This window comes from Leptonychotes weddellii, chromosome 7, assembly GCF_054177405.1.
Source record: "Leptonychotes weddellii isolate Sample4059 chromosome 7, ASM5417740v2, whole genome shotgun sequence".
In the NCBI taxonomy this organism is placed as follows: Eukaryota; Metazoa; Chordata; class Mammalia; order Carnivora; family Phocidae; genus Leptonychotes; species Leptonychotes weddellii.
This window is the reverse complement of record NC_138375.1, coordinates 93,222,869-93,246,888: the sequence shown is the minus strand read 5'-3', so window position 1 is coordinate 93,246,888 and position 24,020 is coordinate 93,222,869. Positions and strand designations below refer to the sequence as shown.

General features: G+C 39.9%; 1 protein-coding gene and 1 non-coding gene across 3 annotated transcripts in view; both read right to left on the bottom strand.

Moving 5' to 3' along the window:
* Positions 1–7,255, bottom strand: part of LOC102741088 (survival motor neuron protein) — a 37,946-nt gene extending 30,691 nt beyond the window's left edge. Inside the window, exon 1 of one of the 2 annotated variants that reach the window (XM_031034063.2) lies at positions 7,095–7,255. In XM_031034063.2, coding sequence (XP_030889923.1) covers positions 7,095–7,166 — 72 coding nt within the window. In that variant the 5' untranslated portion in view covers positions 7,167–7,255. The remainder of the gene's footprint in view (positions 1–7,094) is intronic. The other variant, XM_006738857.3, reaches the window with a different exon arrangement.
* Positions 7,256–17,616: 10,361 nt separating this feature from the next.
* On the bottom strand, positions 17,617–21,325 carry LOC102741591 (uncharacterized). Its single transcript, XR_014147138.1, has 3 exons — positions 21,169–21,325; positions 20,096–20,204; positions 17,617–17,862 (listed from the first exon to the last, which is right to left on the bottom strand). It is a non-coding gene; the product is annotated as an uncharacterized LOC102741591 (transcript).
* Between the last annotated feature and the right edge of the window lie 2,695 nt (positions 21,326–24,020).

Sequence of the window (24,020 nt, the reverse complement as noted above, 5' to 3'; positions counted from 1 at the left end):
TCTCTCTCTCGCTATCTGTCAGATAAATAAATAAAGTCTTAAAAAAAAAAAACAACAACCCCAAGCTGTTAGCATCAAATATATGTAACTGCAGTTCTAAGAGAAAAGTAAAGTACATGTGACCCTTGAACAACAGGGGGTAGAGGGATCAGGGGTGCCAACTCCTCCCTACCCCATCCCCTACCCACTCCAGTCAAAAATCTGTGTATAACTTTTTTTTTTTTAAAGTAGGCTCCATACCTAACATGGGGCTTGAAGTCACGACCTAAAATAAAGAGTCACATGCTCTACTGACTGAGCCAACCAAGCATCCCTATATATAACTTGACTCGCCAAAACCTTAACCACTAATAGCCTACTGTTGACCAGAAAGAAGGCTTACAGGTAACACAAACAACCCATTAACACATTTGATAAAAGTATCATATACTATATTCTTACGTTGAAATAAACTAAAGTAAATATTAAAATCTTAAGGAAAATACATTTATAGTACCATACTGTATTTATGGCAAAAAATTCACATATAGGTGGACCTGCACAGCTCAAACCAGTGTTGTTCAAGGGTCAATATCTATTAAATTGACAAGCTGATTCTAAAACTCAAATGGAAATACAAAGGACCTAGAACAGCCAAAACAATTTTTTTTCTTTTTAAAAGATTTTATTTATTTATTTGAGAGAGAGAGCACGAGGGAGAGCAGGGGGGAGGGGCAAAGGAAGAGGGGGAAGCAGTCTCTCCACTGAACAGGGAGCCCGTGCTCTATCTCAGAACCCTGGGATCATGACCTGAGCCAATGGCAGATGCATAACCCACTGAGCCACCCAGGTGCCCCTAGCCAAAACAATTTTGAAAAAGCAAAGCAAAGCTGGAGGATTTACATTATCTGACTTTAAGATGTACTGTGAAGCTACAGTAATCAAAAAGTGTGATATTAGCATCAAGATAGATAGACTAATGTAATAAAACTGAGTCATAAATAATCCCATACACGAATGATTTGAAACAAAGGTACACATGCAGTTTAGTAGAGAAAGCATAGTAGTGTCAACAAATGTTGCTGAAACAACTGGAAACTCTTATGCAGAGAAAAGAATGTGCATCCCTATCTTGAGCCATACTCAAAAATTAATTCCTAATGGATCAGAGAAATGTAAAACGTAAAACTGTATAAGACTGAAGAGGCAAATGCAAATCAAAACCCCATTGAGATTTCAACTCACAACTGTCATAATGCCTAAAATCAAAAACACAAGAAACAAGTGTGGGTGAGGATGTGCAGAAAAAGGAATCCTCATGCACTGTTGGTGACAATGCAAACTGGACCAGCCACCATGGAAAAGAGTATGGAGATTACTCAAATTAATAATAGAACCCCTCCCCCCGCAAAAAGAACTACCCTATGATCCAGTAACCACACTGAATATTTACCCAAAGAATAAAAAAACACTAACTTGAAAGGATATATGTACCCCTATGTTTATTTTAAAAGTCATTTTATTTCATCATAGGTGTATTCTTTAATCCCCATCTCCCCACCTACCTCCCCTCTCAAAATCATCAGTTTGTTCTCCATAGTTAAGAGACTTTCTTGGAGGGCGCCTGGGCGCTTGGAGGGAGTGGCTCAGTTGGTTAAGCGACTGCCTTCGGCTCAGGTCATGATCCTGGAGTCCCAGGATCGAGTCCCACATTGGGCTCCCTGCTCAGCAGGGGTTCTGCTTCTCCCTCTGCCCTCTTCCCTCTCATGCTGTCTCTCATTCTCTCTCTCTCAAATAAATAAATAAAATCTTAAAAAAAAAAAAAAGGGCCTTTCTTGGTTTATCTCTTTTTTCCTTTGTTTTGTTTCTTTCTTTCTTTTTTTTTAAAGTAGGCTCCAGGCCTAACATGGAGCCCAATGCAGGGCTTGAACTCATGACCCTGAGATAGGGACCTGAGCTGAGATCAAGAGTCAGACGCTTTACCAACTGAGCCACCCAGGCGCCCATTTGTTTTGTTTCTTAAATTCCACAGAAGAGTCAAATCATATGGTATTTGTTCTTCTCTGACCTATTTCACTTAGCATTATAACTCTCTAGCTCTATGCATGTTGTTGCAAATGGCAAGACTTCATTCTTTTCTATGACTAAGTAATATTCCATTGTCTATACATGCCACATCTTCTTTATCCATTCATGTATCAATGGACACTTGGGTTGCTTCCAGTTTCCCTAGTGTAAATAATGCTGCTATAAATACAGGGGTGCAGGTATCCCTTTGCCTTAAGAGTTTTTGTCTTTTTTGGGGTAAATACCCCATAGTGCAATTCCTACATCTTAACATAGTTGTATTTTTAATTTTTTGAGGAACCTCCATACTGTTTTCCACAGCGGCTGCACCAATTTGCATTCCCACCAACAGTGCAAGAAGGTTCCTTCTTCTGCACATCCTCACGCACTTTTTTTTTTTAGCCATTATGACAGGTGAGGTGATATCTCATTGTATTTTTTTTTTTTTTAAGTAAACTCTATGCCCAATGTGGGGGGTCAAACTCATGATTCCAAAATCCAGAGTTACATACTCTACCCACTGTGCCAGCCAGGCACCCCTCATTATGGTTTTGATTTGCATTTCCATTGTGATGAGTGATGAGGTGCCTCGTTTCATATGTGTGTTGGCATCTGTCTTCTTTGAAGATGTCTGTTCGTGTCTTCTGCCCATTCTTTTCTTAATTTTTAGTTAATTTTTTTTAAGTAAGCTCTACATCCACCAACATGGGACTTGAACTCGCAACAATGAGATCAGGAGTCATATGCTCTACTGACTAAGACAGCCAGGCGCCCCTCCTCTGCCCATTTTTAAATTGGATTGTTTTTTGGGTATTGAGTTCTATCAGTTCTTCACATATTTTGGATACTAACCCTTTATTGGATATGTCATTTGCAAATACCTTCTCCCATTCATTAGTTGCCTTTTAGTTTTGATGATTGTTTCCTTTGCTGTACAGAAACTTTTTATTTTGATGTAGTTCCAATAACTTTTGCTTTTATTTCCCTTGTCTCAGGAGACCTAATTAGAAAAATGTTGCCATGACCAATGTCAGAGAGATAACTGCCTGTGCTCTCTTCAAGGATTTGTATGGTTTCAGGTCTCACATTAGGTGTCTAATCCATTTTTTTTTTTTTTAAAGATTTCATTTATTTGACAGAGCGAGATACACAGCGAGAGAGAGAACACAAGCAGGGGGAGTGGGAGACGGAGAAGCAGGCCTCCTGCAGAGCAGGAAGCCCGATGCGGGGCTCGATCCCAGGACCCTGGGATCATGACCTGAGCCGAAGGCAGACGCTTAACGACTGAGGCACCCAGGTGCCACCTGTCTAATCCATTTTGAGTTTATTTTTGTGTATGGTGAAAGAACGTGGTCCAGTTTTTCCACACCATTTGTAGAAGAGATTGTTTTCTTCCTATTGTATATTCATTCCTCCTTGGTGAAAGATTAACTGACCACACAATTGTGGGCTTATTTTTGGGTTTTCTGTTCTATTCCATTGAGCTATGTATGTATTTTTATGCCAGTACCATACTGTTTTAATTACTACCACTCTGGGGGCGCCTGGGTGGCTCAGTCGTTAAGCGTCTGTCTTCGGCTCAGGTCATGATCCCAGGGTCCTGGGATCGAGCCCCGCATCAGGCTCCCTGCTCCGCGGGAAGCCTGTTTCTCCCTCTCCCACTCCCCCTGCTTGTGTTCCCTCTCTCGCTGTGTCTCTCTCTGTCAAATAAATAAATAAAAAATCTTTAAAAAAAAAATTACTACCACTCTGTTATATAACTTGAAATCTGGAATTATGATACCTTCAGTTTCATTTTTCTTTTTCAAGATTGCTTTGGCTATTCGAGGTCTTTTGTAGTACCATACAAATTTTAGGATTGTTTGTGCTTGTTCTGTGGAAAATGCTGTTAGTATTTTGACAGGGATTGCATTAAATCTGTAGATTGCTTTGAGTAGTATAGACATTTTAACAATATTTGTTCTTCCAACCCACGAGCATGGAATGAATGTCTTTCCCTTTCTTTGCATTGTCTTGAATTCCTTTCATCGGTGTTTCACCTCTTTTTACTGCAGCATTATTTAGCCAAATTATGGAAGCAGCCCAAGTATCCACTGACAGATGAATGGATAAAGAAGATATGGTATATATACACAATGGAATATTACTCAGCCATAAAAATGAAGTCTTATCATTTGCAACAACACAGACAGACCTAGTGTATAATGCTAAGTGAAGTAAGTCATCAGAGAAATACATAGCATATGATCTCACTCATATGTGGAATTTAAGAAACAAAACAAAGGAACACAGGGCGTCTGGCTGGCTCTGTTGGTGGAGGATGCAACTCTTCATCTCAGGGTAGTGAGTTCAAGCCCCATGTTGGGCATGGAGCCTACTTAAAAAACAAAACAACAAAAAAACACAAACGAAGGAAAAAAAAGAGAGACAAACCAAGAAAGAGACTCTTAACTACTGAGAACAAACTGATGGTTACCAGAGGAGAGGGGGTTGGGGAGATGGGTGATATAGGTGAAGGGGATTAAGAGTAAACTTACCATGATGAGCCCTAAGTAATGGAGAGAAGTACTGAACCACTTTATTGTACACCTGAAACTAATATAACACTGCATGTTAAGTATACTGGAATTAAAATTAAAAACTAAAAAAAAAGAATCCTACTCTCCAACTATCACCTTCCAGCCTCTGCAACTTATTCCTTCTAGTAGCTGGAAGATGGCAATTATTCCACTTCCTTGGGACAAAACACTGATCCTCCAACTTTTTAAACTCATACTCTAAGAGTCTTCACTCCATTTCTTAGCCAGCTTAAATTCCATGGTCAATTATCAAGACAATTCAATTGTACCTCTCCCTCTCCCTTCCTTACATTCTCTTGGAAAAACTACAGCCCCCCACCCCCATTTCAAAAAAGATTTTATTTATTTGAGATAGAGTGAGAGAGAAAGAGAGTGAAAGAACACAAGTGGGGGGAGGGGCAGAGGGAGAGGGAGAAGCAGGCTCTCCACTGAGCAGAGAGCCTGATGAGGGGCTTGATCCCAGGACCCTGGGATCATGACCTGAGCCACAGGCAGATGCTAAACTGACTGAACTACCCAGGCGCTCCAAAGTACAGCCCTTTTAATTTCAACTCCTTTTTTTTTTTAAGATTTTATTTATTTATTTGATGGAGAACGAGAGAGCACAAGCAGGGGGAGTGGCAGAGGGAGAGGGAGAGGGAGAAGCAGGCTCCCCGTTGAGCAGGGAGCCCAATGCAGGGCTCGATCCCAGGATGCTGGGATCATGACCTGAGCCGAAGGCAGACCCTTAATGACTGAGCCACCCAGACGCCCCTAATTTCAACTATTAATTCACTCTGTGCCTGCCCTCACACACTTGAACTGAACTTTGCTGGAGAAAAATACAATTATGTTGCCTAGTCTCCTTTATGCTCATGACCACAAATTTTAAGTAGACCTTTAATGTTGCCTAGCAACACTTCCACTACATTTCCCTAGTCCAACAGTCATCCAATCTCCCTAGTTTCTACTCTCTCTGCTCAAAGCTCCAACATCTGTCCCCCCTCACCCCTACCTGACGACTTTACTTCTTTTACTAAGAACAGCCACAATCAAAAGAGAGCTTTCACAAATCTGTCCAACCACAAAGGTCTGTATGCACAAAATTATCACCATATGAACCGTCAATTTTTTTTTTTTTTTTGGTGAAACAGAGCTTTCTGCCTTTATTACCAAGCATCCCCCGTACCCGCTTTCATGCTCTCCCTGATGAGTTCTGAGACCCTGCTCTTGCAGCTGCTTTGAGTTTCATCACATTGAATATATTCCGTCACTCTTCCATCTTGCTTCTACTGTAAACCCTTTGATGGTAGGACAACGTGGCTTTGTGTGTCCCTCGCCTACTGGAGTGCCTGCCACATCAAGTCAGCTCATTAAAATTAAATGACTAACTAAATGAATGAATAAAGATCCAAAAGGATATTTCTGGAATTTTCTAGGTAGGATCTAAGTAAAATCTCCTCCCCAATTTTTTTTATTATGTTATGTTAATCACCATACACTACATCATTAGTTTTTGATGTAGTGTTCCATGATTCATTGTTTGCGTATAACACCCAGTGCTCCATGCAGAACGTGCCCTCTTTAATACCCACCACCAGGCTAACCCGTCCCCCCACCCCCTCCCTGAACTGTCAATGTTTCTAACAAAGGCCAAATCCATCCTCTCTTAGCTACTCTAGAACAGTGCTTCAATATTTGTCTTCTGTCTCGTGTCACCAAGCTTTCCATCCTACTGGATCTTTCCCACCAGCCCACAAAATGTTGAAACAGGTTTCTCTCATCTTACAAACAAAAAACGAAACTGAGAATTCTATTTCAGTTCCCCCTCCATCTATTGCCCAATTTCTCTACCTTCTATTTACAACTTTTATAAATTTTCCTTTGATTTTCTTCTCTCCTGATCTAAACTCATTCCAATCAGATTTTACCCAAGGTTGATCTTCCCCCTTACAAACCTTCTCCACTTGCAGTCTTCCTTAACACACCTCAGTAAAAAGCAATTTCATCTTTTCAATGATTCAGGGCAATCTTGGAATTATCTTTGACCTTCCTCTCTCAAATCTCCATTATCGAATCCATGTGCAAAACCCACTGCCTCATGAGTCAAATTACACTTGGAATCCAAGTACTTTGCTTTCCATTGCTAACACCTTGGTCTAAAACTGGATCATTTCAACAGAATCCTAACTGGTTTGCCTGCTTCACCCCGGTCTGCCCCCCGCACACCCCCCCAATCAGAGAGAACGGACAAACCAAGGTACGATCGAGGTGAGGTAGGGAATTCTCTCTCAGCTATCAGGGAATCCAAGCCGCAAGAGGAAGGAGCTTGTGGCTAAGGCTCCCAAATGGGTGAAGATGTAGAAACCTGGAATACGGCCCCGCAATCAGCGAACCCGACAGGTCCCGCCCGGCCGCGGGGGCTGAGAGGGGGGCGCTGGGAGCCTGCTCGGGACACTCGTCGGGAGGCGGTGCCGTCCAAGACCTCACCTGGCCGGTGCCACGCCGGAACAACACCGAGTCCTCCTGCTCCGGGACGCCGCCACCTCCTCCCATCGCCATGGCGAGCCTGCTGCCGGGTGCACGGCGTGGGCTGCGTCTCTCTGAAAGTGACGACTTCCGCCGTTCGGGACCTCTGGGAGCGGAAGAGTACGGTGTCCTGGAGAGCGGCCACGAGGCCTGGAGGACTCCGCGTGCTCTCTAGGAGCGGTCGAGATCTCCGTGATTGGTCGCATTGCTGTTTCTTTTCGGCCTTCTTTCAATTCTTTGATTTCACTTTTTCGTAGGTTCGTTGAGTGATTCGACCAGGGTATTTTTGTTTTAAGCAAATTTCCATAGAAAATACTGTCCATTGCAGATAATTTAGGAAATATGGGTAAGAAGTACAAAAGTAAGTCTAGAGGTAACCAATAATATAGCTACCATTTTAAAAAGTGCTTTACAAAGTTTTATGTTAATTTTCACAACCCGATAAGTGCGGGACTTTTATAACCGTTTTAAAGATAAGGAAATTTACTTTGGCACATGTGTACCGTATACTACCACTCAGCAACAAAAAGGAATGAGGGGCACCTGGCTGGCTCAGTAGGTAGAGCATGTAACTCTTGATCTCGGGGTTTGTGAGTTATAGTCCCACATTAGGTGGTAGAGATTACTTCAAAAAATTTAAAAAGTAACGAGCTATTGATAGCCACACACTGCCCCCCCCCCCCCCAACAACAACAAAAAAGGAAACAGGCACAGAGCATTTATACAGCTGCTTGGATTCCAGGTAGTAGAGTTCATGCCTTTAGCCACTTCTCAATCTTAACATTTAGGTTAATATCCATTTTCCCAAATCTTCTCTAGTACATTTTGAAACTTAAAAAAGGAATCAAAATAAATCAATGGGACTGCATCAAACTTTCATTCTTTGCAGAATGAAGGAAACCAACAAAAGGAAAAGACAACCTACTGAGTGGGTGAATACATTCTCACGTATGATTTAACTGATAAGGGGTTAACATCCAAAATCCATAAAGAACTCGTAAAACTCTAAAAACAAAACAAAAAAACCCAAAACCCCAAAATCCAGCAATCCCCTTAAAAAATGTGCAGAGGCCCTGCATAGGCATTTTTCCAAAGAACACATACAGATGTCAACAGGTACATGGAAAGATGCTCAATATCACTAATCATCAGGAAAATGCAAATCAAAACTACAATGAGCTATTACAGGTGTTGGAATAGCTATTATCAGAAAGACAAGAAATAACAAGTGAGAGTAAGGATGTAAAAAGGGAATCCTCGTGCACTATTGGTGGGAATATAAATTGATGCAAACACCAGATGAGTGGATAAAGATGTGTTTATACACATATGCACAATGAAATCTTTCAATTTACAACAACATGAACAAACCGAGAGAGTACCATGCTATGTGAAATAAGTCAGAGAAATAACATATGACTTCACTTACATGTGAAAACTAAAAAACAGTTGAACAAAACAAACAGATTCATAGAGAATAAACTGACAACAGGGAGTGGGAAGAGTATGGTGATGGATAAAGTGAAAGGGATAGACAAGAAAAATGGGATCAAATATTGTCTGTTTAAAGAGGTGCATTTTTCTTGGTCTTTACATGGATCAAGCAGGATTTTAGATCTTAGTAGGAGTTTATCATTTACTTTTCCAGATTCTTTATTAAGTATTTAGGATTGCCAGATGGATTCCATGTACACGTAATTTTCTTAAAAAAAAATCTACCCAAGGAAGTTTGAGGGCTTGCCTTTGGCTTTTATAGATATCAGAAATAGATGTGTTTTTTAAAAACCACTGAGATTTTTCTCAATCATAAAAATTCTCACAATAGCATTTTTTTTTTTCAGTAATCTCTTCACCCAATATGGGGCTCAAGCTCACCACCTGGAAATCAAGAGTTGCATGATCCTATGGGGACAGCCAGGAACCCCTTCACAATGGCATTTGATGAAGAAATTTGAACAATTTGGAATGAGGTTTTTATTTTTTTTTTTTAAAGATTTATTTGAGAGAGCGAGAATGAGAGAGAGTACATGAGAGGGGGGAGGGTCAGAGGGAGAAGCAGGCTCCTCGCTGAGCAGGGAGCCCGATGCGGGACTTGATCCCGGGACTCCAGGATCATGACCTGAGCCGAAGGCAGTTGTTTAACCAACTGAGCCACCCAGGCGCCCGAGGTTTTTATTTTTTGAAGTGTAATTTACATACCATAAATTTCACCATTTTATTATTTTATTATTTTTTTTTAAGATTTTTATTTGAGAGAGAGAGAATGAGAGAGAGCACATGAGAGGGGGGAGGGTTAGAGGGAGAAGCAGACTCCCTGCTGAGCAGGGAGCCCGATGCGGGACTCGATCCAGGGACTCCAGGATCATGACCTGAGCCGAAGGCAGTCGCTTAACCAACTGAGCCACCCAGGTGCCCAAATTTCACCATTTTAAAGCAAACAACTTAGTTTTTAGTGTATTTGAAAGGTTATGCAGCCACCACCACTAATTCTAGATCACTTCACCCCAAAAGGAGACCTCGTACCCATTAGCCATCACTCCCTATTCTTCCCTCCTTTCAGCCCCTCACAACTACTCATCACTTTCTCTCTGTATGGATTTACTTATTTTGGATATTTTATATAAATGGAATGTGTGGCCTTTTGTGTCTGGACTTTTTCCCTTAGCATAAGGTTTTCAAGGAGGAATAGTATCTTAAATTTAGAATGGCAGATTCTTTGTTGAAAAAGTATTTCTACTTATCAGGACCAGGTTCATCAACAAAAATGAACCATGGAATTTTTGTCCTCAAAGAAAATATGAAGTTCTCTTATTCCTGATGGTGACCTCTACATTTGAGTTACTGTATTTTATAGTTATTTCATATGATAGACAAAGCACTCAAAGCACAATGCAGTGAACGTCCAAAGAAAAACCATTTCACCTGATTTGAAGGCACTTACGAAAACATCAAATTTAACTTCATGAACTGGAACTAATCTTCGTGCATATAGAATTTCCATACCAAAATACCTTCAGTGACTCTTGGAACTTGCCCACGAGCAAATAAAGGATTCAAATCATTGGTGATGAGGTTTCCAATTTGAATTTCAAGTGGAATAGTGAATAAACAAATGACAAGGCCAAACCCAATTAGTTCATTACCCTTATGTTATCAGGGTCTAGGGGCAGGAGATCAGAGATAGTATCGGTGATTTTAGTACAAGAATGCTCACAGAACTGTTACAGCTGCAGGAAGTTAAAAATTAAAAATGATGTTTTGGAAGAATATTTGAATGATGTAATGGACAAATGTAGTATAATTCATAAACAACAGATATAATTAACCATTCAGGATCTGAGGTTTGGAGTCCTCACACTCACATCATACACCAAAGTACATTCTAGGTGATTTTTATAAACTTGGGTTGGGGAAGATCTTAAGATAGAAACACAAAACCATGCAAGCACTGAAAACTCAAATACCTTTTGGGAGTCAGGTGCGTAATGTAAGTAAGTTAAGGAGGAGTAAGCAATAGGGGTCATGGGTACTGTAATCAGTTAGGTGAAGACTATCCCTCCACCGCATCCCACTCACTATGCCCAGTCCCTGCCCAAACAAAGGTATTCAAGTTCACATTAAAAAATTTTAACATGTCAGACAGGATAACTCTGCTGTCAGTCGCATCCTTACTTATAAAGTAACTAGACATATGATCATGTAGTTAAAAATTCTGGCAAAAGAAAAATACAATGAAAAGACAGACAATAGTTTGGAAAATATTTTTTACATGTAAAAAAAGGTTACTTTCCTTTATATATTTAGTATAATTTATATAATTACATTATATGTGTTTATATATATATATATATTTTTAAAGATTTTATTTATTTATTTGAGAGAGAGAGAATGAGAGAGAACACATGAGAGGGGATAGGGTCGGAGGGCAAAGCAGACTCCCTGCCGAGCAGGGAGCCCGATGCGGGACTCGATCCCGGGACTCCAGGATCATGACCTGAGCTGAAGGCAGTCGCTTAACCAACTGAGCCACCCAGGCGCCCATGTTTATATATTTTTAAAAAGCTTTGTCCAAAGTAAAAACTGCCAAAAAAAAAAAAAAAAGCCAAAACAAAATATTCCTGGGGGGAAAAAAAAATGTGGCCAATAAATATGAAAATAAGCCTTAATCCTGTACTCAGTCTGGCTGGTTTAATATCCCTAACATGCCACTTACTAGATGGGTAAGCTTGGGGGAAATTCCTTAATTAAAACCTGAATTTCTTTAACTATACAGATGGGCATAATAGTAGTGCCTACATGTGAAGGCTAAATGAAATAAAAAGCATAAAGCAGAGAGAAAACATGAGTAGATCGAAGAGAAAATCCTAATGTCCAATAAACATGGAAAAAATGCTCAACCCCTTCAGTCAAGGAACTACTTATTAAAACTAAGATACCATTTTTCACTCAGGTTGACAAAATTAATAGAGATTAATATTTGATGTTATCAAGGGCATGGGGGTATGGAGAGCTATTTTCTTGCTGGAAATACTTTAAATTTGCAAATGCATGTACTCTACCATTGTCCTAAGAATCCTACCTTTAAGAATGCATTCTTACAGGGGCGCCTGGGTGGCTCAGTTGGTTAAAGCGACTGCCTTCGGCTCAGGTCATGATCCTGGAGTCCCTGGATCGAGTCCCGCATCGGGCTCCCTGCTCGGCGGGGAGTCTGCTTCTCCCTCTGACCCTCCCCCTTCTCATGTGCTCTCTCTCTCATTCTCTCTCTCAAATAAATAAATAAAATCTTAAAAAAAAAAAAAAAAAAAAGAATGCATTCTTACAGAAATAAAAGAACATTACATAGGTATGACTGCATTACAGAATTGTTTGTAGTGGCAAATGCTTACAAACAACTTCAATGTCCATGAGTAAGGAAATCACTGGATAAATTACTATACATCCATACTATGGTTAGATCTGTATGGACTGACCTGTAGGCATGGCTTAAAAAAGAAAATTAAGTTATAGCTAAGTTTCCCCGTTTTTGTTTCCCATTTTGTAGTGGGTGAATGGTGGTCCCAAAAATGATACCTCCACCAAGTAACTGTGAATATGACCTTATTTGGGAAAAAGGTGGTGCTGCTCCTCTTAAGAGGAGATCATCCTAGATTAGAGTGTGTCCTAAACCCAATGACAAATATCCTTTTAAGAAACAGGAAGAAGGGGCACCTGCCTGGCTCAGTCAATAGAGCGTGTGACTCTCATCAGGGTCATGAGTTCAAGCCCCATATTGGGCATGGAGCCTACTTAAAAACAACAACAAAAACCAGGAAGAAGCCTGAGAAAAGAACGCTATGTGAAGACAAAGACAGGAGTTACGGGGCCACAAGCAAAGTAATGTCTGAAGCCACTGGAAGAGGCAAGCAAAGATTATCATCTAGAATCTTCAGAGGGCATGTGGTCCTGCTGACAACTTGCTTTTAGACTTCTGGCATATAGCAGTGTGACAGAATAAATTTCTGTTCTTGTAAGGCACCAAGTTTGTGGTAATTTGTTACAGCAAACCAAGGAAATTCCCCACATCCCTTAGTTATAAGTGCTTAAATGAGCATTAAGTAAAACTAGACAATTTTATATACTCTATGACCCACTCCTAAGTATATATTAAATAGAAATACATATTTATGACCCCAGAAGATATATATAAAATACTTATGGCAGAATTATTTTTAAAAGCTCCAAACTAAGAGCAATCCAAACGTCATTAAAAGTAGAGTGGATAACTAAATCATGGTATATTTTTATAACAGACTACTACACAGCAATGAAAAAGAGAGCTACTGACACACACAAGACAAAGCATTCTCACACAAGTCATGTTGACCAAATGCAGACAGACTGACCCAAGTGCATACTGGATGATTTCACTTATGTGAAATTCAAAAACATGCAAAACTAATCTACAGTGATAGTCACAAGGGAGCCTGCTAGGGTGCTAGAAATGTCTATGGATCTTGATCTGGGTATTGTCTAGTAAAACTCAGTAAAAATGTACACTTAAGGTGTATACTCTTTACTATCATTTCATCGCGATAAACACCCAGGAGCACAATGACTAGATTATACAGTAAGGGTATTGTTTAGTTTTCTGAGTAACTAATTTATGGCTAAAGTTCAGCCCTTTTGTTGCATTTTCCCAATTTTTAAAATAATAAGCAGGCACTGAATTTTGGAGGTTTGAAAGCTGGTAGAGGTAAGAATGGCATGAGCTTCATTTCACGCTTCAGACATTTACTTACCACCTTCATGATATGCATACCATGTATCTTCATTTTTTAAATTTAATCTTAGCCTTGCAATGAGTCTGCCCAGCATCCATTCCCCGCTTCTGACAACAGGACCCCAGATTTGTTAGGAGGACCACCTATTCCTCATGGGATACACTCTTGGTTATATCCTCTTAGGCGTCCGCCCTCCCCTTGCTGAAGGGTAGGCATGTAACCCAAACAAGTTCATTTGGAGGAACTCTGAATGACATAAAGACTGAAAATAGTTGTCAAAACTTCACCCTGACAGCAGCATTGTGGAATAAAAAATTTTCATAGTACCTGGGGCTGTCCAACTCTTGACCTTTCCAAAGCCCTGAGTCTTCAACTTTTCCTTGGATTCTGGAGTTTCTCATCCACTCAAATAGCTGTTTGATTTATAATTATTTATAATTTTCATTTATAATTAATCATTTGGTTTGCAACTAGAAATTTCAATATACCATCAAAGCACAGGTTTGATGTGCTTCTATTTCTTTAAGCATACATTAAAATATATCACTATATTAAATGTCTATTCATGAGCCACCTTAACAGTCATCTTGAGTGTACAAGGCCAAATGACCCTTTGACCAATAACTCCTCTCTCCCCCCAAAATCCAAAGCCCTCACAAAAGGCTTTGTTATGCAATATATGTTTATAAAAGGAAAGTATTTAATAGGATTTTGTCTTGATTACAGCCAGGTTGGTGGGCAATTTCTTACAAACTAAAAATTTGTGTAAAAAAAGCTCCATTCAGTAATACTCAAGGAAATGTTCCTGAATGGATACACCAGTAAGCAAAGTCACGTCCAACTGATAGAGCAGCATGAATAGTATGTGGCATGAAAAATATTTCTATAAAAGTTATGTTAGAGGGACGCCTGGGTGGCTCAGTCAGTTAAGCGTCTGCCTTCAGCTCAGGTCATGATCTCAGGGTCCTGGGATTGAGCCCTACATCGGGCTCCCTGCTTGGCAGGGAGCCTGCTTCTCCTTCTGCCTGTTGCTTCCCCTGCTGCTCCCCCTGCTTGTCCTCTGACAAATAAAATCTTTAAAAAAAAAAAGTTGTTATAATCAAAATCAAAATTTAAAATCTCAATTTTCCTGGACAAATCATCTAATAGCAGGCTACTTTTAAACTTCTCATGTGTATTAGTGGATTTAGTGGTATGTGAAAGGTTTTTAAGAAGGAAAGTTGTAAGGAAAAGTCTATATGAAGTTTAAAATCTTGGTGCAGTTTATGGGAAAGTGCATTTCAGCAACTTAGAGTCATTCCTCTTTTCCCATTGACATTTTCATGACTTGGCCATATGGAAAGACAATATATTCCAATATGGGATTACTAAATAGCAAGTACTTTAGCAGATTAAGTTGCAGGAGGCAGTTTAATAAATGCTCTTACTGTTTTGTTCTAATGGAAAACTATGGTTGACAATTTCATAAAGTTAATTCAGTTTTTCAATTCAATTTTTACTTTAGGTCATTACATAAGGCAATTAGGAACTTACCTAAAGAAGTTCACACACTCCCTGCTTAGTTTAAGTCACTGCTGACACAGATGATAAAATGAACAAATCTCGAATTCTGACTGCCAAAGTGAATTTTATATTAGGTTTTCACTTTAGGAGTATTTTCCCTCCTACTGCTTCAATGAGGTTATGATTCACTAATAAAATTGTTTATATTTAATGTGTACAATATAATTTGATAGACATATATACTGTGAGGGGATAGGCTTTTTAAAGTTCAATAGTTTTTTTTTTTTTTTTTTTTTAAGATTTTAATTATTTATTTGACAGAGAGAGACACAGCGAGAGAGGGAACACAAGCAGGGGGAGTAGGAGAGGGAGAAGCAGGCCTCCCACCGAGCAGGGAGCCCGATGCGGGGCTCGATCCCAGGACCCTGGGATCATCACCTGAGCCGAAGGCAGACGCTCAACGACTGAGCCACCCAGGCGCCCCTAAAGTTCAATAGTTTTCAAACAGCTTTTAGACTCAAAGCTAACAGTATTAGTATGACCCCTGCCTTGAACAGAAAAACTCTTTACAAGGCACAACTTGAAAATAGATTCTCACTCTCCTCAAGTGAGTAACTTCGTCCCATTTATAAAAACATGCAGAAAAAGAGCAAAATATATTCTTAAAAAGTTAGAAAAATAATGTCATCAGCATTTCCTGTGAGTCCTATTTTTTAAAAACGAGCTATAGTGTGTTGAGTGGGTAACAATTTCTTACACAAGCAACTTATAGGAAAGGTACTCAAAAGGAATCAAGTAACTGATGAATCTGACCTCACTGTTCTCACCTTGGGTAGCAGCTGCTCCCTCATATATCTCAGCAGGACTCATGAAGATTGCTAATGACAATCCACTACTGTGTTAAGGATAATGCAAGATAGCAATTTTAATGCCTCTGAGGGTGTTCTATGGAGTTCAGTATTTTCTAAATTACATTTTAAAATTGGCACTACTTCATTTAAGTAATTTTATCTTGCTTTAGCAACATACCAAAAGAATGATCTAAAGTTAGTGCATAAATTAACTTTACTGACTGGATGCAATTATTCACCTGTATTTTTCCCTTAATACCTTGTGGTTGAGATATTAACAGAAATATCTTAACCAGTTACGATGTTTAGAAGTTTAGCTATTTTAGTTACTTTGCTTAAATATACTACAAGAAAAGAAACTAAAGTGTCAATATATTATAGCAATTATAGTTAATTTTCTTCCTCTCCGATAACTTTTTTGTCTGCCTTGAGGAAATGTGTGGTCATGTTTTAGTTAAAAACTAAACCCTTTATGTTAACAATGAATTCATTCAAGTGCCATATTTTTTTTTTTAAGATGCAGTTTTGGATTTAAGTCTTAATGATTAATTACAACATAGAGATCTTCCTTATCCTAATATCCATGTTCTTTTGGAAACTGCAGTTTTCCCCAGATTTATAAGGATTAACTTTTAAAAAGTTAAAGTTATTCCACTACATACGGCATTTTAAACATGGAAATTGTTACAAAAAAAACAAAAACAAAAACAAAAAACCCAACAAAAAGCCAAAGTATACAGCTGGAAGCATAACAAGTTCTTTGTACTCATGACTTATCACTGTGTAGAAATTCTGGAGATAGGACTACGGAAATCAGACCCATAAAGAATCTTCGCAGTACAATCAGACTTCATCATCCCTTTTATTAGAAAGGGACTTAAGCTGTTGCAATCCTTTTGCCTTTATAACTACCATCATATAAAGTTTGGAGACTTAAGTTAACCCAAAAAATAGAACAAAGTTTTACTTTACCTGAAAAGCTGTAGTAATGTGAAGATAAAAACTTCCCATTTGCCTCTTTCAGTATTAGACACTGAGGATTCCACCCCATTAATAGGTGGTACCATTGCTAAGTGACCTATGTCAAGATTACCAGAACCTTTGTTAAAATAGGAGGCCAAGTCTTAAAGATCTGTCGACAGTGGTAGACTCTTTGCAGTCATCATGCCTATTTGCTTCAGAACAGTGTAGTCTTAAACCCTTCTCTAGGTTAATATATTTCCATATTTATCACTATTAAGTCACAAGTTTTTCAGTCTCAGAATAGACTTAAAAAATGATACTCTTACAACATGAAGAGTGAATCTTTTGTACTTTGTACTAGTAAACTGTGTACTTTGGGTGATCATGATGTGTTAATATAGGTTCAACAGTTACAAGAGACTTACCACTCCGGTGGGGCATATTCATAATGGAGGCTATGTATAAACAGAAGCAGGGGATAGATGAAAAATCAATTTTATTGTGAACCTAAATCTGTTCTAAAGAATATAGTCTATTAAAAGAAAGGCACTTACTCCAAACAATTTTAAAGCTGTAAGCAAAACTCCGAGAATTTTCTTAGTAAGTTACTCTTCATTTAGTTTGTATTCATTTAGTTGCTATTCCAGGTGGGTCTGTACTATCTCTTGTAAATTCTTCAAGCAAACCAGTTAATTACAAAGCAACATTAGATAAATGTACCATAAATTCTTTTATACAATCAAGTTGACTTTAAATAAGATCTACTTTAACAAAGTTTATGACAAAGATTCTAGATTTATAGGAGATTCTATTATCTCATCACGTTACCTCTCTAGCAAATTATATAAATGCTCACCGCTGATAAAAAAAATAACGTTCACCAATATATCACATGAATGGTTATGGTTTTATTCTTTGAAGAATGGTTCTGAAACATTACACTAAGTCAGGCTGAAAGGTAAAGTTTAAAATAGTTTTATAAGGGTATAACATATGACTGTTTGCTCCACAAAATTTTTGACCTTAGAGCTTATGATACACCTAGTTGGCAATAACACCCAGGTTTTTCCAAATAGTCATCATTTTTCTCTCGTCTGCATAGACTTCTTCTCATTAGCTGCCTTCTGCTTTTGTTGCATTATCTCAGAGTCCCTATAATGGGGGAAAAGGCTGTAAGTTGTTACAGAAAAACTGATTTTATGTTCTTACTTGTTTTGTATACATAACCCATGAAGCATATTAGGAAACAATCTAAAAGATATAAAGATTCACTTCTTTCTGTTTTCATGGCAACAGAATGGGAAAACAAAGTATGGAAGGGCTTTGAAGTCACATCTTATTTTGAAAACCATCTCTATTGTTATTGGGCAAATAATGACCTTTCGAAATCAGGAAAGTAGTTACTAGGGTTGTTTTGTGGAATAGCTATGAATATATCTATCCGATATTAGGCAGCTATATACAGAAATAATGGCAATTACTCTTGGTTGTCAACAAAGTTAATATATTCTATTTTTCTCTGAAAGTCTTCTAGATATCCAAAATGGTACCTAGCATTAGGACATAGATGTTATGAAGCAATTAAGTTTCTTACAAGCCTGAAAGTGCGATAGCTAGTGATTAAAAATGGATTACACTAAAAAACAGCAGGATATTCAGGCACTTCCTTAACCCTTTGTGTCTTCGGTTGAACCTCCATATATCATATTAACTCAACTATAACCAGACTACCTGGGCTAGATGGTCCAGGAAATCCTTATTTAAAAAAAAAAAAAAAATACATTAAATGGCTTTGTAATCAATACCTACTATGTGCCAATTTGCTGACTCTGGATTAAGTCCCATAGAAACTGTTATTATCCCCATGATTCAAAAGTTTAGAGCTAAATAATTTGCCTTAAATCACATAAAACCCAAGTTTGTCTAATTTCAAAGTTCAGGCTCTTTCCTGTTATCACATAGATTTACTGTGAGATTTTACTTCAGGGTGAGTAGCTCTGTCCATGACAGTAGACATTTCCGTAAAGCCAATAGCAAAGATGAGGAATGAGGATGAAGGAAAAACAAGACAGCTACAAGAAATGAAGTATCATGGAAAAGAATACTGATAGTTACTTTTCTGTTTGAAGCTGAGCTCTGTTGTGCTCGCTGTACCCTTAGTAATGTTACTGAAGTTCAGAGCCTCAGTTTCCTATTCTATACATTGAGGCTAATACCACTTTTCAGGGTAATGAAGAGAGATAATACGTATGGAGTAAGCACAGAGCTTTCTAACAAGTGGATATTCATTTAACAGGGACTATTACTGAGCCAAGCTAGACTAGGGTTTCCCACTAAAAACTTCAGGGTCACTGATTTGTACCATGTTCACTTTTACTCCAATGTGGGTAAACAGAACTTTAGGGAAAACCTTATCACTTTAAAATCATAGAAAGAAAGCATGAAGTGATAATTAACCCAATGTGGGCCTTGAAGTCATGATTCAAGAGTCACATTCTTCACTGTTGAGCTAGCCAGGTGCCCCCCAAATGATTATTAACTCTAGTGGCACATTGGAATCACCTGGGGACCTTTTTAAAGGCAGGTTTAACTTGGGCACAATAAAATTTACCTAGAGCACTGGTTATGCCCAGCCCCAGACCAATTAAATCAAGACTGGATTTAAGGTACAGGCTTGAGTAGCCTTTAGGGTTTCCCAGGTGGTTCTAATGTGCAGGCTTGAGAATCGCAGAGAAGCCCCGCCGAAGCATGTGTAGTCAATTCTCCACCTGACCTCCAAAGTGTACATATACAAAATTTGTTTTTAGAAAATTAAGCTTGTTATAAATATGAATGCTTTTTAAAAAATTTAAGCTGCACTCTCCAAATATTTCTGTAGCATTTCTGTATTATTTTTCACATATAATCATACATCAAGACTGTGCACCTGCATTTTCTCCAACACAAAGGATCTTCAGAAGTCAATATAGCTACATACACTTTTTTGTGTCTCCTTCAGAACCTTAATCCCTGTAATTGAGTCACCTGTTATCTTGACTAGTTTGGGTAGGATGTCTGCCTTGAAAATGCTGTATCTCTATTACCTAACAGTGCCTGCCATGTGGAAGGCATTCAAATATTTTGCTAAATGAAATTTTTATGGTTGTGGTGAGTGAAGCCTGAGTGTCTCTTCAAGACTATGGCTTGAGAGCTGGAAATTTTTCATTCATGTATTGGGATAATTACTACCTTATATAGTTTTAGTGTGCACGCAACAAATGCTCAACTGTTACCCCTATATGCAGTCTAAGTTCTACCAAGGATTTAAAACATTTAAAACATTCTCTCCATTCTCCAAAACAAAAACTTGAAAATTTGACTTGAAAATTCCATTAGTATCACTTACCTCTGCTTTCTCTGAGAGGTGGTCAACCTATCCTCTTTTCTTTTTCCCTTGCTAATTTCCTGGGATTTCTTCATGTTTTTCTGGCGGGCAAGTTCTCGCTGATTTCCTCCTACAAAGTCAAAGTCATGCTCTTTCCCCATCTCAAAAGTAATTACGAATTCCGTAAAAACGCTCTTATTTAAATGCATCTGAAGTTAGCTTTTTAACAGATACTCCAGCAGAGTAATTACACTGAACGCTGTTCCCGTATCTGACGAGGAGGAAGCTTAGAGGTAAACACTTAAGAATATTATGATACCGGGGCGCCTGGGTGGCTCAGTTGGTTGAGCGACTGCCTTCGGCTCAGGTCACGATCCTGGAGTCCCTGGATCGAGTCCCGCATCGGGCTCCCTGCTCGGCAAGGAGCCTGCTTCTCCCTCTAACCCTCCCCCCTCTCATCTACTCTCTCTCTCTCTCTCATTCTCGCTCTCTCAAATAAATAAATAAATCTTTAAAAAAAAATATTATGATACCAATGAATGTGTTCACTGGCTGTAAATACCAGGTCTCTTACAACAGGCATTCCACTCCTCAGTCTATACGGGTCAGTATTCCAAATTAAGGTCTAGCTTTTGAAAAGCGTGAATGGAAAGGATAGATACACAGGGAACACAGCTCCACAAGTTGGCCCATCACAATTCGACTGTTAGGCGAACAAATGCGTCTATTCGAGAAACATTACCTGTAAGGGCCAAACAAAAGAACTAGGATAGGAGACTCAGTCGGAGCTTCCAGTCCTCATCAGGCCTTAGGACCTTAAGTACCAGCTAGAAACCCCTTTCAGAACAGGACGCCTCCCGGGACCGCCGTCCTCACACACCTCATCTCCGGAGAGGTGTTCTTTACCGTGTAAACTCGCACCTGACCGGCAGGTACTAGCCCGATTTCTCAGGCGGACCCGAAGCTAACCCTCCCTCTCCCTTTGCGGACTGAGATACACCAGCCAGCCCCCGCCTCCGGTCCAGCTGCGCTTCGGAGCTAGCCTCCCTCAGCGGACGCTCCCCGCCGCGTTCCCCACCCGTCCGCACACTCACGGGCCATGCCGACACCGGACCGAGCCTGGAAGAGAGCCCCTGGGGAAAGCAACGGCCTCCTAGCACGCTCAGCGGCCGTCCCCACTGGTGGCCCTTAAAGGCTGAGCCCGTGCGGGCCCTCTGCGGGGCAACGCCTCCCCTCCTTCATGGCCCCGCCCACCGAGGCCGGACCGGGGCCTCCCGCGAGCCGGGCGAGCGACTGCGCGTGCGCTGCCAGGTAGGCGGGGCTGCCCCCGCCAAGGGTCCCCGGCCCGCAGGTTGGGAGATTAATCTGCTATCTGGGGTCATTCGGCCACAGAAGTACGGTCGAGTCTACACAGCAGGTCCTGCGTCTGTGGATTTTACCCACTGTGTACCCACAGTACTGGGGCCTGGCCAGCCTCCATTTTTTGGTAACGACAAAAACAATAAATGCTACTGTATCTCATTTTTCAACAAAGAACGTTAACTTTTATTCATCCCTTGCAGAAGCGGGAAGAGGAGGAAGGGGACAAAACAGATTGAGGGTTAACTGCAGAAGTCAGTTTGGCTCTTTACATATTTTCTTTCATTCCTGCACCAAGCCTGTAACGTAGGCTTCATTGTTCTCATTTTACGAAGAGGAGATTGAGACTCTGAGACCAGGAGCGACTGACCTAACAGGTAGGGACTTGTAGAAATGAGATCAAATTTAAGACAGACTCGTAAGTGTCTTCATTTCCCGTTTGATCCCAGTGCCTCTGTCATGGTCGACAGTAGTTTAGGAGTTTTAGGTTAATGGCTCTGTGCTTGGGTTGTGTGATGTGAAGGGAATGGCAGGGAATGCAGTTTTATCACACATTCATAATAGCCCAGGACAACCTTGGAACCTGGGTAAAAGCCGTCGTGCGTTTGCCATTGCTAGAAACAGACGTGGAAAGATGCCTATTGGTTAATTTGGTTAATACTTATATTCTTCATCTATCCCGTTAATTATTACAAATTGATAAATGTGTGGAGTTAGTCTGTACACCGTAAAATTGCCCTATTTTTTAAAAAAGATTTAGTTAGAGAGAGGGAGAAAGCACAAGAGGAGGGAGAGGGAGAAGGAGAGAAGTAGACTCCCCTCTAGCGGGAAGCCAGTTGCTGGGGCCCAACCCAGGACCTTGAGATCATGACCTGAGCCCAAACCAAGAGTCTGCTGCTTAACCCACTGAGCCTCCTGGGTGCCCCCCCCCCCAATAGCCCTGTTTCTAGAAGACTTTTATTTTGGAAAATGTCAAACATATACAAAAGTATAGAAAATACCACAATGCACTCTCAAGTATATATGACCAAGCTTCAATAATGTTTATTTTAACTCCTAAGAATCACCTATTTTAGAGAAGGTAGGAGAAAGTGGTGAAGACTTAGAACTCTGGAAATGGAATGTATTGGTTGAAAGCCCAGCTCTACCAATGAGTAGATATGTGAACTTGGGCATGTTACTTCATTGCAGTAAAGCTTCCTTACCAGTAAAATGGGAAGGTAAATGTACCTCCTTAATTAACTGAATTAGTGTATGTGAACTACTAAGTGCCCAGTATATGGTAGACCTCAATAAGTTACCTATTATTGTCATTCTTTTAACCTCAGAGAGCCTTGTGTGCTTGTCACTCTCCTTAAGCCCCACCTCTCTTCAATAGTGCTTATGTCTAATTCCACTTAAGCAACTTCTGGAGTAACGAGCAGGGGGAAAAGATTGACTTTCTGGCCTGGCTCATAAAGAAGGGAAGGAAGCAGTTTGGGATTGGAAGGTAAGTGGTAGCATTGTTGTTTCTGTGTGTGGTCTTAATTTACAGTCTAATTGAGCTTTTTCTTTGCGGCTGCAAATATACTTTGTGAGTTGTAGGGATACATATGATATACACAAGAAATGTTGGGCGTGTCTGCCAGAGAAAACTGAAGACTTTTGAAATTACTGTGATGCCATTATGAATTTACTCCACAAACTTCGTTGTGTAACAAATATCTTAGGACTTTATATTTATTTATTTTTAAAGATTTTATTTATTTATTTATTTGAAAGAAAGAAGGGGTGGGTAGAGAGCGAGCTCGCGGAGGAAGGAGCAGAGGGAAAGGGACAAGTAAGACTCTAAGCCGAGCGCAGAGCCCCCACCCGGGGCTCGATTTCAGGACCTGGAGATCATGACCAGAGCCAAAATCAAGAGTCAGACGCTTAACCAACTGTGCCACCCAGGTGCGACTGACTTTATATTTAATAACAAAATTAAATCTTTGTTCCCATGTTTATACTAGTGAGAAATTAAATCTTTGTCATTATTGACTGCCTTATGTACAGAATTGTGGGAATGCCCTAGATTCTTAGGTGGAACAGAACATTTGGGGAAAGGCAATGTGTCGTTGTACCAGAATATATTGTGCAAAGCCCTGTGGTCCTGGTAGCGGCTCCAAGATTCCTGAGACATCTTTAGTAGGGGTTTCTTTGTCAAATTCTTGAGCTTCTCTAGGTGTATCTGATGTCCTGGTCCCTCCCCCAGGGTATTGGAGGGAGCCCACAGAATCCACAGACCTCCAATTTCTTTCCAGTCTGAGAGGAATTTCTTCTCTCTTCTGTGCTTGTATCCTTGTTATCTTACTCTCAAAAACACTTGCCTTTCTTACTCCTTCTTGATGACATAGCAAGGATTAATTAATAAAGGATTTAATTCATTTGACATTTTGTTATTAATGTAGCAAGCAGGATGTTCTTGTAAAATCTTGTCCTTCCAAGAAGGAAGTCGGGCCTCTCTGTTGCAATGAGTCAGGGAATTTATATTGCAGGTTCAAAAACTGGCCCATACTGTGTGGGGCCAGCCTCATCTATGGCCATTTTTCCTGACATTATAGAAGCC